Raw genomic sequence first — 16,868 nt, forward strand, 5'->3', positions numbered from 1 at the left:
CACCAGTGAGATGGGGAGCCGCTCAGTGGACTTTATCTTGTGGGTCTGTGATCCTAGCTAATGGAAAATGAGCATTAAACTGATGAATAAATTGATTAACTGATGAATGATCACACTTACCATCATACTTATTGAAGTTTGGTTGACTGCAAACGACGGTGGTTGATGCTGCTGCGGACTACGGGCTGGTGACACCTATGACTGGGGAGACTGAGGAGAGCTGCTGATACCTCAAGTGTATGGCCTCCTTTTCCCGTTGGTGCTCGAGTAATATACGTTCTCGATCAAGCTCACATTGGTGTTCCCGAGCGGCGAGTTCAGCCTGACGCCAATCTTCGTCGATCTTGCGTTGGGCTTCCTCATAGTCCCGTCTTTCTGCTTTTTCTTCTTTCCTTCGGGCCTCATCCTCTCTCCTTTGTTGTTCCATCTGAAAGAAGAGGGAGATGTAGTCGGGTGTTGCTGGAGGCGGAGGAGGACGTGCTGCTACTGCCTCCAAGAGTTGGAGATGCTCCATGAGCAACTGGTTCTGAGCTCTCAGAAGAGCTATGGTGTCTGCTGTAGGTGGAAGAACATGGTCTCCTTCGGGGGAGACGTCTTCCGGCTGGTGAGTACTCTCTTTTGTAGACATGATGCTAAAGGATGTATCCAACCATCCAAGGATGCCCCCACACTAGGATACGGTGTGTGTGGACAGTCTGAATCTGATACCAATGTAATATGCAGCGGAAGTCTTTGTATTGAAGGATCTTGTCACACAAATGCTCACACCGTCTTCTGTATCCTGAGTTTCGTGAGTTTAGCAATCCATTTTAATACTTCAAACTTTAAAGAGATGAGAGAGAGATATATGAGAACTGTACACGAGATTGGGTCCCAAATTACCCATTGAAGGGCCCCCTATCACGATAACGAGATAGTATTTGCTTTATTACTTTAGAGAGAATGACTGTGGACTGTAGATAAGCCAAACGCAAGATCTCGGAGGATCGGAAGCCTGGCTGAACTGTACATGGCTGTAGAAACACCTCAATGAACTGATCTCGAGCCTATGCGCTCTTCCCAAGGGCATGAGGAAGGGCTGCACACGTGAGGCTGAGAAGGGACTGCGGTGGACTGTTCTAAGCTATGTAAATATGCTGAAAATGCTTATGAATGATGTGTTACCTTCACCAGATGACTGAAGCATGTATGGATGATGCACATAGGCGGAGGAACTGCTGTAGGACTGAAAATGCAAGGTAGGACTGCTGTGGAACTATAAACGCAGGGCTGGACTGAACTGAACACCTGCTGGCTATGGTATATGCACAAAACGCAGAGATGCCTGCTAAAATGGGGTCTGAAAAGGTGCTGAATGCAGGCGCCTATGTCCTGAATGGCTGTGCCTAGCTCTGCAAGGACTGTAGTGTGCTTGGACTGCAGCGTTGGACTGCTGCGTTGAACTGTAGATGCTGATTGGAAGCAAAACGCAAGACCTCCTGGCTGGAGAAGCAAACACAAAAGCTCCAATAGGGCTGGATTAGTCTAGGGCTGAAGGCATGGATGCTCCTAAGGCTGAGGATGAAGGCGCCTAGCTTCTGAAGACTGAATGATGAACTAAGCCCTATGCAAGCCTATTTATACTAACTAGGGGCTGGTCAAGTTGGCTGGTCATTTATTTAATAAAGTTTATGTTTATAAATGACAATAAATGCTAAATAAATACCATAAAATATGGGAAAAACACCAGATAAATCCTAGTAAATTCCCTAAGGCTTCTGGGATGTTCTAAATGATGCACAGGCATATGAATGCATATTATGCAGGATGCAGAGTGCTTCTGATGCAAACTCGAAGGCTTCTACTGACTCTACATGCATGAATGATTCTCTCCAAGTGGGTTAAGGGACTTGACTGATTGACTGACCCGCTAAGGCTAAGGAATGACCTACGTAGCTCGTGCCTAACTTATCCTGGATTGAGGATGTACAATGGGGTCACGGCGTACGACAAATATCATCCTACTGGGTTCTAATAATGTACAAATGTTGCACTGTTGATGATGAGCCAGTTTGTCACCATGCACTGAGTGCAGAGTGCATGTGAGAGCCTGCAGTCGATGGCTGATGGTTTTGGTTAGGATTTTGTAGGCTGTCCCGAAGAGGGCGATAGGTCTCCAATGTTGAATCTCAAATGTGTCACCTTCCTCCTCGGGGATCGAGTGAATCGAACCCTCTGCCAGTCTCTTTGGCATGGATCTAGAAATCATATCTCATTGAAGGCCGCGTGGAAGCGGCTCTCCATGAATTTCTAGTGACAAAGAAACAAGGGAATGAGAAGCCCATCATCACCTAGGCACTTGCCCCTAGGGAATGCTTGCAAATGCAATCTCCTCAGAAGAGAAGAGCGTCATTAAGAAGCTCCGAAGAGCCGGTGGGACCACCTCACCCGTATGTTGCCAGATCGTCTCTCACACATCCTATACCAGCAGGGAGCTAGGCTTTGCAGTGAGGAGGGAATCGAAGAAGCCAATGGCTATGGCTTGAACCTGGGGTGGTTCAGAAACAATGGTTCCATTCGATCCTCTAAGCCTTTGGATGTGCGGTGGTGAGGCCATGTCCACTAGAAGAAGTCTCCACTCTTGATGGAGCTGATCTTAGTGCGGCTTGTGGCCATCTGAGCCTCAATCCAAGGGCTGTCCGGGGTGAGAAACGATCAAACCAGGAGAGGTTTGGACGTATGCTCTCTGCTTGTTAGATCTGGAGAATGTGATAGGGGAAGTATGTTATGTCCCAAGGCTAACCAGGGTTAAGACCTTCAAGCTAGGTTAACCTTAGCCTAGGGGTAACTTGTAAGGCATCTTAAATGGGGGTTAGTAGCTTTTATGAGACGTGCTATATTTGGCTCCTAGTTTATAGGAGGCCTATATAAGTCACTTTATGAGTCGGTTTGAGCAAGAGCTCCTTAGACCTAGACTTGAGGCCTTGAGACTACTCTGTGCTTACGTCCGATGGGTGTGTACTAGTGGTATGGGACGCCAGGGACTTTGCACGTGGAGCTATGTCTCTGATGCTACTATCCACCACCTGTGCTTAGGGGTGAGGCGTGAATGGCTCTATGGCTGGGCGGTGAGCTAGATGCTTGAGTCTTTGTGTGTTTTCCTTTTTGTTTATACTTAATCGCCGGGTCTGTTACAATGGGGGCTTGACGCTTTGGGTCTTTGTTAGACGCTTAATACAATCTCTCTCTCATCAGCTCCAGATCCAAGACATCCTCCGCCGCCATCGAGCTACCTTTCCACGTGACATAGCTGAGGGAGACCTCTTGGCGATACTCATGTAGGCATATGCTCACTTATGGTAGTGCTATGTGTGAACAGGGCTTAACCAAGGGCACTTTTTCCCATGTGGTTTTTCCCTTTGGACATCAAGTGTGAAAGAACACTTAACATATAATATTTTGTACTTCTATATCATATGGATGTGGCACACATGCAAGGGTTGACTTGCATTTTGTGGATACCACACTTCTGTCTCTCTCTCTCTCTCTCTCTCTCTCTCTCTCTCTCTCTCATTTCTGTGTGTGAGCTATTCTACCCTGCACCTAACCCTAATGTGCAGGTTTGTGTGTGTGAGTGTGTGAGTCCAACACCCAACAATTGGTATCAGAGCTGGGAGCTGGGAGCTGGCCCTGAAATTGTGCTGCTGGAAGGCCTGCGAATTTCCGTCGACACTGTGTTTTTCCGTCACCGTCCGTCCGTCGATTCCGTCGCTGCTCCACCGTCCGGCCACCAAAAACGGGCGGCACTAGTGGGGAGCCCACCATCTCGCGGGCGGCTCTTCCATCTCTAGCGCCTAGTTCCGCCGCCGCCCAGAGGCACCTGCCGTCTGGCGTCGCCCCTCCGTTCCGGCCGTCGACTCCCGTCGGTCCTCTGTTCAAGCTGCCCTCTCTGCTCCGCCTCGACCCGTCGTCGCCGTTCCTGCTCCGGCCGCCGTCCGTCCTGCGTTGACGACTCCGACACCAAGTCCCCGCGAACCTGCTCCGACCTGCGCGCTCGCCTTGTGCCTCTGTTCGTGCCCAGCGCTCGCCACCGCCTGCCCAACATTCGCCTCTCTGGTGCACCTATGATGGCTCCCTGCCACCCGCTCAGACTCCTGGTGGCACGACACTTGCCCAGCGCGGCCTCCGTCTGCTGTTCGCCCGCCTCTAACTGGGGCCCGACACCTGCACCTGGGCCCGCCTATGTGACTGGCCCGACACCTGCAGCTCCAGCAACCTCTGCACGACTTCATCTGGCTGCCAGGTACACGCACCCGCGTTAGCTCCAAGTGCTTCCCCTCGTCGACACCTGCCCAGCTGCAACGACTCCCTCCAACGCCCATCCTCACCTTGGTCTTCCCGACTGTGCATCAGAACTGCCCACACGTGCAGGTACCTTTGTTTCAGCAAACATATAAATGAAACAAAGTAAACAAAATAAGCTTTGCAGGCACTCCGCTCCAGATTCGACAAATTTCGGGGGTTTGCCAGGAAGATTTGAAAGCTTGCAGGTGGTACAGGATTCAGGCAAATTGGAGGATTTCTCAATTTGAGGGAAAATTGAAAATTGCAATTTGGGAGTTTTCAAAATTGAGGTCAAAATCAGCAAATTCAACCTCTTTCATTTGGAGAAATTTGGGGCTTTTGTGAAAATTGGCCAGTTAGATGCACATTGAAGCGATTGGAGTGCATAAAAATTAGGGATTTTCAGATTGGAGCATGTAATTGGGCATTACAGCTGCGATTTGTCGCGTATGTATACACATTGTGTGTAATTGGACAATTTGGTGCAGGTTTACACTTGCTTTGATTTGCAGGCATACATTTGCATAGGACATTTGGTTGCCTAGCAGTGCACATTGGTGCTTGGTTTGCTTGCATGTATATTTTGTTGACATGGCACAGAATGCTACAGATGTATTTGGTGTGCTCACCCAGGAGGACAAGCTGGATGGATCTAACTACTCCCTCTGGAGTTTCATGATCCGTAATTTGCTGGTAGCCAAAGGGCTTTGGGGCATTGTGTGTGGTGATGACACACGTCGACTTACCATATAGCCAGCCACGCCTCAAAGGGGAGGTGCTCAAAGAGCTCCTGATGTAGAACCTGCTCCCACACAAGAGCAGAAGAGATGGGACTCTAGAGATGCAGAGGCCATGTCATTGATAGCCCTTTCGGTGAAAAGGACTGTTATTCCACACATTCGTTCTTGCAAGACATCGAAGCTTGCATGGGACACATTGGAAGCAATGTATCAGGTACGCAATGAGGCAAGAGTTGCCTACTTGAAGAGGCAATTGGATCTTCTTTCTATGGATGAGGGTGACTCCATGGCAGATCATCTCACCAAAGTGAAAGATTTGCAGGAACAATTGCTCAACATTGATGAGGTTATCCCAGACAGACAGATGGTCACCAACACTCTTTATTCTTTACCGCCTTCCTACTTGGGCTTTCACACTTGTCTCAACTCAGAGGAGGTGCTGATCCCGTCACTTTTGAAGAGCTCGTGGATTTACTCTTGCAGGAAGAGCAAACAAGAGCAAACTTATCGAGCAACCGTGGTGGAGACAAGGCATTTACAGCCAAGGATAAGGGTAAAGCAAAGAGCTTTAGGCATGGGGGACAACAGTCTAGCAAGGCTGGTCATGGATAGCCCTCTTCTAGTGGTGAAAAGTCTGACAAAGGGGATGCAAACAAGCCCAAAAAGAAGGGCAAATGTCACTACTGCCATAAGCCTGGCACTACATCAGTGAATGTAGGAAGCGGATTGCAAAAGAGAAAAGGAAAGAAGCAGGCAATGCAGTAGCAGACTCTTCTGATGACAAAGCACAGCAATCAGCTAATGTAATCTAGGAAGCATACACGTTTTTGGTCACATGCACTAGTGACACACCAAGTGCTTCAGACACTGATATGTCTTGCATTACATCTGACAGACAGAATGCATCATGGTATTTTGATAGTGGGGCTTCGAGTCACATCACTTCATGCAGAGATGTATTTCAGCACTTGGTTTATGCTTCAAATGGCCGCATTGTATCATGTGCAGATCATACCACATATCCAGTAAAGGGAATTGGTAATGTCATACTTATTGTAGCCAATGGTGCCAATATATGTATGAAAAATGTATTGTATGTTCCAGGGATAAAGAAAAATCTGCTCTCCGTCTCAGCCATAAACGACCAAGGTTTAAAGGTTGAATTCGAAGACGGGAAGTGTTTGGTAAAGACCCATCAAAGGGTTATGAAATAGTCACTTCTGGAATACGATACAAGGCTTGTATAAGCTGGACAGCTATGACAAGCGCACTTATGATGCAAATACAGTGGCTGCCCACACTCCTGCTATGCATGATGCAGAGCTATGGCATGCTCGTTTTGGGCATGTAAATTTTCAGAGTTTGATGCTTTTGCAGAAGCATCATATGGTTGATAATATTCCGCCTCTTGAGTCTCCACCAAGACATGTATGTGAGGGGTGTATTTTGGGAAAGATGCAACGAAAACCATTCCCCAAAGATGGAGCTGTTAGAGCTGAAAGTAAATTACAGCTCATACATAGTGATGTATGTGGTCCAATGCGGACACCATCCATAGGGGGCATCTTTACTTCGTCACATTCATTGATGACTACTCCAGGTTTGCTTGGGCTTACCCCTTGAAAGCAAAAGCAGATGTGTTTACATGCTTTCGACACTTTATAGCAATGGCTGAAAATATGTGTGGATGTAAAGTCCAAACACTCCGCTCAGATAGAGGTGGAGAATACATGTCAAATGCATTCAAGGATTATATGCTTCAAAAGGGCATCAAACACCAATGTACTGTGCCTTATACACCGTAGCAGAATGGTGTAGCTGAAAGGAAAAATAGATCTCTCATGGAGATGGCAAGATGCATGGTGAAAGCACAAAAGTTGCCTCACAAATTTTGGATGGAAGATATAATGTGTGCAACTCATGTGTTGAACAGGTGTCCAACAAAAGCTTTGAAAACCATAACACCATTTGAGGCTTGGTATAGCCGAAAGCCAACAGTGGACTATATGCGTACATTTGGGTGTTTGGCATATGCACATGTGCCAGAACAACTCCGAACAAAGCTAGATGACAACACAATTAAATGCATTTTTGTGGGCTACATCAATGAGAGCAAAGGACACCGTCTTTATAATCCAACTACACGAAGGATTTTTTTCAGTAGAGATGTGGTATTTGCTGAAAATTCAGAACAGCCCATGTACAGCTTGTATAGAAGCAGTGATACAGGCATACAGGACATGTTTGATGGACTTTTACCCATTGCAATTACGGGGGATTCAGATCAGCCAGCCCCAACACAAGAAAATCCTCATGTAGAACATGTGGAACAGCCAGCCATTCTGCCCCCTTCTATGGAAGAAGTGGAAGATCTTGTCAGGGAAGAGCAAACAGCCATAGACACAGCCAAGTCAATGCCAAGATGGTTGTTCAAAACTTTGCATTGAAAACTTTGCGAGAAAGCAAGCTTGCAGCTCCACTCACCGGTAGAACAAGGGCAAGTTCCAGCCATGCTTTGAATATACATCGTGGGGAGTCTGCATTAGCAATGGGTGGTCTCTTTGATTCAGAAGAGCCTTCTTCTTACGAAGAAGCACATGAGAATGAGCATTGGTTGCAAGCTATGCAAGCTGAAATTTCTTCTATCATGAAGAACAATACATGGGATCTTGTGGAATTGCCTAAAGGCAAGCATGTAATTGGAACAAAGTGGGTGTACAAAGTCAAAAGAAAGTCTGATGGTACTATTGACAGGTACAAAGCAAGACTTGTGGCTAAAGGCTACTCCTAAAAGATGGATAGTGCATCAATTGGACATCAAAACTGCATTCTTAAATGGGGATTTACAGGAGGCAGTATATGTAAATCAGCCCATTGGTTTTGTAGTTCTTGGTGAGGAACATAAAGTATGCAGGTTACACAAAGCATTGTATGGGTTAAAGCAAGCTCCAAGAGCTTGATATGATAAGATACATGCTCATCTAACCAGCCAAGGTTATGAGAATAGTCTAGCTGAAAGCAAACCGATGCCGATATTCTCATAGTCATCTTGTATGTAGATGACATGCTCATTACAGGTACTAGCAAAGCACAAATTTCAGATTTCAAAGCTGATTTGAAAGCTAAATTTGATATGTCAGATTTGGGGCCTTTACACTACTATCATGGCATACAGTTTATGCATACAGATGATGGAATTGTTATGCAGCAAACTAAGTACATAAAAAGTTTGCTAAAAAGGTTTCACATGGATGAATGTCAAATAAACTATAGACTCCATGCTCAGCACTGAGCCACAAACAAAGGAACTCCAAGCAGCTTTTCTAAACCCATATTAAGAGACTACTGTGACTTGGTTGAACACAATGCTAATCAATACACTTAAATACACGAAGATTTGAAGGACACTTGCTCAAATACAAGAAGTAAATTGCTGAATTGACAAGAGACACACAATGAGCTGGAACGGCCGACCCCTCCCTTGAGTAAATTGTATTACTATTGGAGAAATTCAATACATAGCTTCACGGGCATCCATTGCCAAATCCTCCATGCCAATGCATATGAAATTCAAAATTTAGAAAACAATGGTATGTCGATGTAGGTCACCAAGGAGCTGCCTTGATGCCCGGCCCGACTTCAGTGCCCATATTCTCTACCATTGGCTCTATGTTCTACCAAGCAAGGTAGCAACATCTTCAAGAACACATAGGACAAGAGAAATACTACACAGGGCGGCTAAACAAGGAGTCCTGCCCTTCTACTGAATAAGTAATGACAACACATTGTCCAATTAGCTTACCAGTCTTCATAGAAGTTGTTGCAAGCGGAAGCCTTCGTGTTGGAAGCTTTAGAAGTGTTGATATCTTCAATTTGCCGCAATCCTTCGCGACAAAAGTCTTCAAGAGGATGAAGGGAACCCTGGGAAAGCTTCCCCTATGGTTCAACCTGAGAAAGGAAGGCTGAAATTAGGGTTTTCAGCAAAAAGACCAGAAATTACAGCAAAAATGAGAGTTGTTTTGCTGAATTTCAGTCATTGGGAGTGAGTAGGAGAGTGATTAGCACTTGGAAACACTCTTGGAAGCTTGGAAAACACCCTAGCAAGTTGGGTATGGCTATGGAGAGCTTGGAAATGGAGAGAAATGGTGGAAAAACAGAGTTTTCAGCCTCCAAAAATCCTCATGAAGAGAAAACACGATTTTTCTCTTAATAAGTAAGTGAATTGGGGTCCAATCAGGTGAGGGGACATGGGGAGATGCCCATTTATGAGTAAAAAGGGAGGATCAGGTCCTGGACATTGAGTCTTGTCCGCCTCGGGACTTCAGTGAGTGTGAACTTGGAAGCGGTCATAATTTATAAGTGACTTTTGGGCGCCCAAACTTTAATGAAGTGGGAACGCACTCACTCATAAATATTGTCCAAGTCCTAAAGGCTATTTGAGCCTAGATTGGGTAATACTTACCACCTGTTCACATGCCACACAACCATGTCAGCAGAGAGTTTCACACGCACGGTTCACGGGCGGGCGTCTCCTAGCCCGGAACTACACATAGGTCATGCAGGCATGAAAACAGCATGCAATTTCATTTGCAGGCAAGCACATAAAGATGCTATGCAATGCAGCATTGGCATGAGCAATTTCCGTTCATGAAACCATATAAGACCAGGCGTTTCCAGGCAAGTATATGCGATATCAGATCCAGTGGAAAGCCAATCCTCCAGGCGTTTCCGGGCATGTACACAAAGGCACAAGTCCCAGCGGAAAGCCAAGTCCTCCAGATATTCGGCGCATGATAACGTCAAGTCCCAGCGGAATATCATATCCAACTATACACCATGACACGTGTCAATCACATGCATAGGCACATTCCATAAGCCATGGTGCACGTACCAAGCACATAGAGATTCATTATCACTATGTCAGAGAGAGGCTATATGCAGGGGAGATCAGTTTATTTTATTGCCCTACACAGGATAATGTTGCAGATCTATTCACAAAGGCTTTACCTCGGGAAAAGTTTGAAGCTTTCCGCAAAGCTTTGGGCTTACTCTCATACAGAGAGTGATCTGCTACCTTGTACAGGTTCACACTTCCACTACAGGGGGGATTTGTAGGCATATGCTCACTTATTGTAGTGCTATGTGTGAACAGGGCTTAACCAAGGGCACTTTTTCCCATGTGGTTTTTCCCTTTGGACATCAAGTGTGAAAGGACACTCTTAACATATAATATTTTGTACTTCTATATTATATGGATGTGGCACACATGCAAGGGTTGACTTGCATTTTGTGGATACCACACTTTTGGCTCTCTCTCTCTCTCTCTCTCTCATTTCTGTGTGTGAGCTATTCTACCCTGCACCTAACCCTAATGTGCAGGTTTGTGTGTGTGAGTGTGTGAGTCCAACACCCAACAACTCATTAGCCCCATGCTTGATATTTTGGAGAGTGGTATACCATCTACTCGGAGTTGATGCTGCTCTCATGTTTCTAAGTTCTTAGTATTCCATGATGAGTTTCCATGGACAGTTTTGTGGGGCTGCTCCCTCCATGGATGACCGATCACATATGGGCACCCGTGTTTGGGTGTGGGGTGGGGTGGGGTTGGGGGTGGTGGTGGTGGTGGGGAATTGATTGCATAGTGGGGGATTGGTTGCATAATGGGGGACTTGAAGCGGCAGATGATACTTCAATCCCCAGGTCAAAAGGGTTCCATGGTCCAAATGTCGAGAAAAGCAGCTTGGCGCAGAGGGCTTTTTTTGTGCTGCATATTATATACTCTCTTTTCGCTTCTTTTGTGAAGAGAAAAAGTATATGGGAAAATGGAAATGTCAATTAGTGTCAGTTTCTGATATCACTATGAAGTAACAGTGTCTAGATTTGCAATGTTGTTGTGACCAGGTACCACAATTACTGGATGCCGCTTGCTGCAAAAAGAGAATCAGTTCCTGGGAAAAATCTATTACCACCTTTGGATGTCCAATGGGTGTGGCTATGCCATTGTTTGAATCCGGTTGGTCCCCCATTCCCATCAGACAAGTCTCTTGAGGCTTGAGATGATTTTCTGGTGCTATTATATGTAGATTTTTCTCTTGAAAACCCAACCAAAGAAAACAAATATTGGATTGGATTGGATTTATGAATATGATTATTATTTGGGTGAAATTGGCAGAAGGCTTATCAACGTTTTTGCAAAATACATTACTTCAAAATTATCGATGTCCCTGTTTTTCCGGATCTTTCAAGTGAGAGATCCGCACGGGAAAGCTGCAGATCACTGTGGAATGAAATCTATCCAAATGAGCCTTTTGAAATAGAAGTTTCACAAAAGAATAGTCCTGCAAACCACAAAAACCAAACCTCTCAAACACAGAGGCCGTCTCAACCAGAAGAAAAGGAGCTTATTGAAGCTGTCTTGCAGCAAAGTGCTTTCTATGACCAGGTTCATACATAGACTGAGCCCAATTTATAAAGGGTTTACTGTTTTTAGAGGCTTATAGCCTTGTCAGTGTTTTACGGGTTTTTTTATAAAAAAAAGTTAAGTGAAGAATTACAACTCACACACCCCATCTTTACAAGGCACCACCTCAAGCGGCCAGAGGGATTTGAACATGCGACCTCATGCATGGGCTTCAAGCACCCTACTAACAACTGGGCTATGCACTTGGTGGTGTTTTATGGATTTTCAATTAAAGCAGTTTTTCGATGCCGTACGATTCCAAAAAACTACGATGTGGTTCCTGATGCGTCTTATCAGGAACTGCAGCTGCTTGGGACGTAGATGCCATACATGGCAAAGACTTGAGCCATTTTTATGTAATTAGATCTTGATTATGCCAATTTTGAATGTGTGTAGGTGTTGCAGCAGCCATACATGTATCATGATGATTTCCTAAAGGTGGCTAAAGAAAGATACATGTGCTTTTTGTACATGTTACATAAGTTAGAAGGGAGAACAGCTTGCTTGCCAACATCTGACATACTGCTGATGTTGAAAACTCATCAGGTAACATATTATAATTGAGCTGGGGTTAAGAGATAAATCTAATGAGGCAAATATTAAGTTTTTGAAACCTCATGAGATTTTTCCCTTGCAGATCTCTCCTGTGGCTTATGCACTTGATACAGAAAGAATTTGTGAATCTCTAGATATTAATAGTTCCCTTATTCAGAAACAATTGGATGATGGCATGCTGCAAGCTTTTGAACATACTGTGAGAATATGGGAAATGCTTTTTGGACAGCCCTATGAGAGGGCAGGTGCAATGTGTCAACAAGTTAACATGGTCAGGACCTTAGCCCCTTCAGACACATTGTTGGAAAGTATACCGGGCACAGTTAATTGGCATCATCAGAACACTGACCTAAACACCAAGCATGGATCTCTTAATCCTAGATATGTAGTGGAGGTAAGGGTCATATTCTAACAGTTAATGATTAATTGTGGATTAAGTGAGGGATAACATTCTAACTACTAATGATTTTTGTGGATTAGGTGAGGGGTTACATTTTTATAGATAGTAATTATTGACTAGTATCTGGCAGGTTCTAATGAGCGAGTTGCCTTGATATATAGCACCTGCCAGGTTAAAATAACACTTTCCAAATGTCGTAGTGCTGGGAAATTTGCTATCTAGCACCTGGATGGTGCTACCCTGCACATGGCAGGTGCTACTTAAACCTGTCTAACAACATTCTGTTGGTGGATCTCACTGGGATCACACATCTCACAGGATAAGCTCCATTACACATTGCAAAAACTTGTTTTGTTATAATCCACAGGTGTGCATTCATGCCAAGAGTACAAAGAGTAGTGAGAAGCTGCAGGGGCATGCAGATGACCTGTTTGTGCGTATGCGAATGATGGAAGCTTGCAAGTTTTTGCGACTAGATGTGCCAATTCGCAGCTACAAATATGACCTGGCATGGCACAAGCTATGGTGGATGCAATGCGAGGTTAGTTCAAAGGGTTTGGTTTTAGAGCTCAGGTCACATACAACAAAGTGCCTTCAAGCCCCTTGCTTTTCTAAGCTGCTGGGACAAGCCACATTAACTTGGAAAGAACTAGAAAGTAAAGCACTTTTGGCAAGTGAGAAACCCTTTTCTATGAAAAAGAGGAGCCATGTTTCAGACACTTTGATCATTTTGACTTCAATCACACCTCCAGTTCAAGCACCTTACCTCCTCAAGGCATTGCCAGGTCGAGTTACAGATGATAGTGGCGCCATGCTCTCAAAATCGATTCTGAGATTGAACAAGTACAAACCACAAGAAGGCCGCTGGATGTCACACACCGTCTTAAATCATGCTGGAAAGGAGTGCTTCATTATTCGTTTTCGGTAAGTGCCATTGCTGGATGCTTTTTCTATCAGGAAGTACAAGTTCAAATGCCACATATAACATGCATGCATACATATACAGAAGTACTTACAAACATACAAAAGGACCTGTATATGCATACGCATATAATGTAAATATATTTATAACTATAAGTATGAATATAAATATGACTATAAATATACAACTAAGTCACATCCCCCTCCCCCCCACCAAACAAAAGGAAGTACAAGTTCAAATGCCACATATACACATACATGCATGCATACATATACAGAAGTCATACAAAAGGACCTGTATATGCATACGTATATAATGTAAATATATTTATTACTGTAAGTATGAATATAAATATGACTATAAATATAAAACTAAGTCACATCCCCCCCCCCCCCCCCCCCCCACACACACACACACACACACACAAAACAAGAGAGAGAGAGAGAGAGAGAGAGAGAAAAGGAGACTTCTAAGTCACATTTTTTAATTAGAAAAAAATGTATATTTCATAAAAAACGAAGAAATACTTGATTTTTCTAATTCAGAGTTGTAAAGTAGTGTCATGTGAAGTGTTATTCTCAAGTGGCCTTCTTACAAGGATTACAACTACTGGATGAAAGCAGGGTTGCTGCAGGTGTGTGGAGAAGCAAAAATGAGCGACCTGTTGGTGTTGACTGGAATGAGAGGATAATTTGTGTCCATGGAGGAGGATGGAATTATCTCACTGACTCTATCGGGATAGCTCCAGGTAATTGGGAAGGGTTCAAGTTTCAGACCATCATTTTTTGACATACATAGATGTACTAGTGATGACCCTCTCTTGCTTTTTAACGGGGATGGTGTATAAAGCAGATGAAGTTCTCGCCACTGCAACACCCATTGCTGATGAGCTTGAGCACTATAAAATGAAATGGTCATTTTCCACGGGTGAGACTCTGACGATACAGATGCCCATAGAGAACCTTGAATGGGAGCGACACTTGGGATTTTCAGTCAAAGGAAACCCTCTTGGAATTGTAGGTATTGAGTGAATAGAAAATCCTTGTAATGGTGTTGATGGCAATAAGCTACACGATTGAGCAAATGTTTGGTGAGCTGTTTGAAACATTCACACATGCATGCAAGCACCGTGCGTATGTGAAGAGTAATGAAAGTGTGTGTACATGCACACCTGTGTGTGCCTGTGAATATTGCAGGTGCGGCTAGCAAGTGTATTCATGCATGAGAGAGAGAGAGAGATAGAGTTGTATTAAATGTCTTCAAAGACCCAATGTGGTACAAATGTTCCATGTGGTACTGAGCCATGAGAGAGAGAGAGAGAGAGAGAGAGAGAGAGAGAGAGAGAGAGAGCAAACATTTGATGAGCTAATGTGTTTGCAACATGCACACACATGCATGCATGCATCATGCGTGTCAATGGACAAGTGATGAGTGTGTGTTTCTGTTTTGAAGAATGCACGCAGAATCGCAGATGCATGCATGAGAGAGAGAGAGAGAGAGAGAGAGAGAGAGAGAGAGAGAGAGAGCCAACTTCCGAATGCTGTCAGGTTCGGCTTCTTAACGGGCGCCACATGCAATATGAGGTACCATCTGCAGTGCCAGAGGAGGAAGAAGGCTTTGTGACATTGGTGCGGTACACTGCTGAAGCTCAACAAGGAAGGGCAACAGCTCTCTTCAACTGGAAGATGTCAGCTATGGAAGTTTTACCAGAGGAGGATGTGGTCTTGGTCATGCTCATATGTACAGCAACACAGAGGAGCGTAGCAGATTTGGGAGGGAGGATCTTGCGCTATTTCTACCGAAGAAAGAATACGGAGGAACTGGGGCAGAGGGATTGGGGTTCAGTAGTAATGGGAGGAGGGCAAGACGTACCATCAGAGCTGATGTTTTGGTATGTGAATCCAGAGGAAGTGTTGAGGGTAAACTTAGCTGAAGCGGACAGCAAAGCGGTGCTGCCCAAAGGGGCCAGTGACCTAATGTATAGGGGCAGGAGTTGGCTTTATGCAGGGAGCACAAAAGGACTGTATGAAATGTCCAGTAAGGGATCATCTGAATCCTTTCGGTGTGATGGAGGTGACCATGTGTTTGGGTTGGCCTCCATGCCTCGCTTTGGTAGCCAAACTAAGGTATCTCGCTAACCTAAAGCTGCTTACATACAAATGGTATTTCACGGATGGGCGGTCAAAGAACAGTCAACATTGCCAGCCCAAGCAAGTTATGTCCCTGGTCTCTTCTGTCCGCAATGAACAGCCATACATATGTGAAAAGCCCAAAGCTCCACTTTTTTTTTTTGGTTGAAAATTTGCTTGAATATTATATTTGAGAGCCTAAAGCCTAACCTTTTCTGCTTGGAAAGTGAAGTAGTTTTGAAAACCTGCTTAAATATTATACATGAGTTATATATGACATTATGAAAATCCAGCATATTGAAAAAAACTGGTTTTTGAAAACGTTATACTGGATCTTCTCTCCCACACATGTACTGGATTTGTGAGGAGCCATAAGGGCATATATAAGTTCTAACTTGTCCCTTTTGATGTTGGGCGGGGGTTGCAGAGTCTCCTGGTTATATGCCAAGAGAACTTTCTGTTAGGCTAAGCAATACTCCCTCTAATCTAAGAGAGTCTGTATTCTTCTCCCAAATGCTAGCTCTCTCACTGATCATGACAATGTCAAATGTGATAACACATTAGTCCCTCTAATCCAAGAGAGTCTGTATTCTTCTCCCAAATGCTAGTTCTCTCACTGATCATGACAATGTCAAATGTGATAACACAGCAGGCAGCTTCCAAATTCTCTTGACACATCCATTTGTTTTTGCCTTTTGCTCCCTAGTCTCCTCTGAAAGCATATTCATCAGAGAAGTGGTTTATACTTGAGCTAGGCTTTCCAAAAGAATCTCCACAGTAGGGATTCACCCTCCTCTAGTGGAACTGTTCCAAACATGATTGCTTTGACATCTGGAGGGGCAAGGTGAACTAAGTTTTCTTGCTTTAGCTCTAGTTCAAATCTCCTTAACCTGCTCAATTGACCTTGGGATCTTTCTGCTCTTGGCTCAGGCGGTCTCAGACTAAGTTTCTACACAAAAAGGAAAAATATGGATTCTCAAAAGGCCTTGTAATAAATGGATTAGTGGGCTAAGAAAAAGTGGTAAGAGGGCTGAACTTGGGCCAATCGAATGTCCAAACAGTTCACCAAGAGGATAAATTGCTTAGAAGCTAGGCTGAAAATGCAAACTTTGGATTCACGTGAAAGGGAAGGGGGGGGGGGGGGAATCATCCCAAAAAGAAATAGTAAACATTTCCAAGGGTTTAAACCTTTAAAGAGCTTTTGTATGGGGTGTTGTAAAATTTTTATCATGATAAAAATGGCCCCCAACATTTTCTCCATTACATGTGTAACTGTTGTGTATGGCGAGTCGTCAGTACAAGCATTGATGGCAAGGCTTAATGGCCTCTCAGAGGCTGT

At 44.4% G+C, this 16,868-nt stretch overlaps 1 protein-coding gene across 3 annotated transcripts in view; it reads left to right on the forward strand.

Annotated features, from left to right (window-relative positions):
- Positions 1-15,855, forward strand: part of LOC147633484 (glycine-rich domain-containing protein 1-like) — a 43,785-nt gene extending 27,930 nt beyond the window's left edge. The window contains exons 2-9 of one of the 3 annotated variants that reach the window (XM_086806574.1): positions 10,965-11,076; positions 11,236-11,505; positions 11,920-12,069; positions 12,161-12,472; positions 12,846-13,402; positions 14,024-14,148; positions 14,253-14,327; positions 14,948-15,855. In XM_086806574.1, coding sequence (XP_086662700.1) covers positions 10,965-11,076; positions 11,236-11,505; positions 11,920-12,069; positions 12,161-12,472; positions 12,846-13,402; positions 14,024-14,148; positions 14,253-14,327; positions 14,948-14,961 — 1,615 coding nt within the window. In that variant the 3' untranslated portion in view covers positions 14,962-15,855. Of the gene's footprint in view, positions 1-10,964; positions 11,077-11,235; positions 11,506-11,919; positions 12,070-12,160; positions 12,473-12,845; positions 13,403-14,023; positions 14,149-14,252; positions 14,421-14,947 lie in introns of all 3 variants that reach the window. The other 2 variants (XM_086806573.1, XM_086806572.1) reach the window with 2 other exon arrangements.
- The last annotated feature ends 1,013 nt before the right edge of the window (positions 15,856-16,868 follow it).

This window comes from Cibotium barometz, chromosome 12 (assembly GCF_041138505.1).
Source record: "Cibotium barometz isolate CiBa-2024 chromosome 12, ASM4113850v1, whole genome shotgun sequence".
NCBI lineage: Eukaryota > Viridiplantae > Streptophyta > Polypodiopsida > Cyatheales > Cibotiaceae > Cibotium > Cibotium barometz.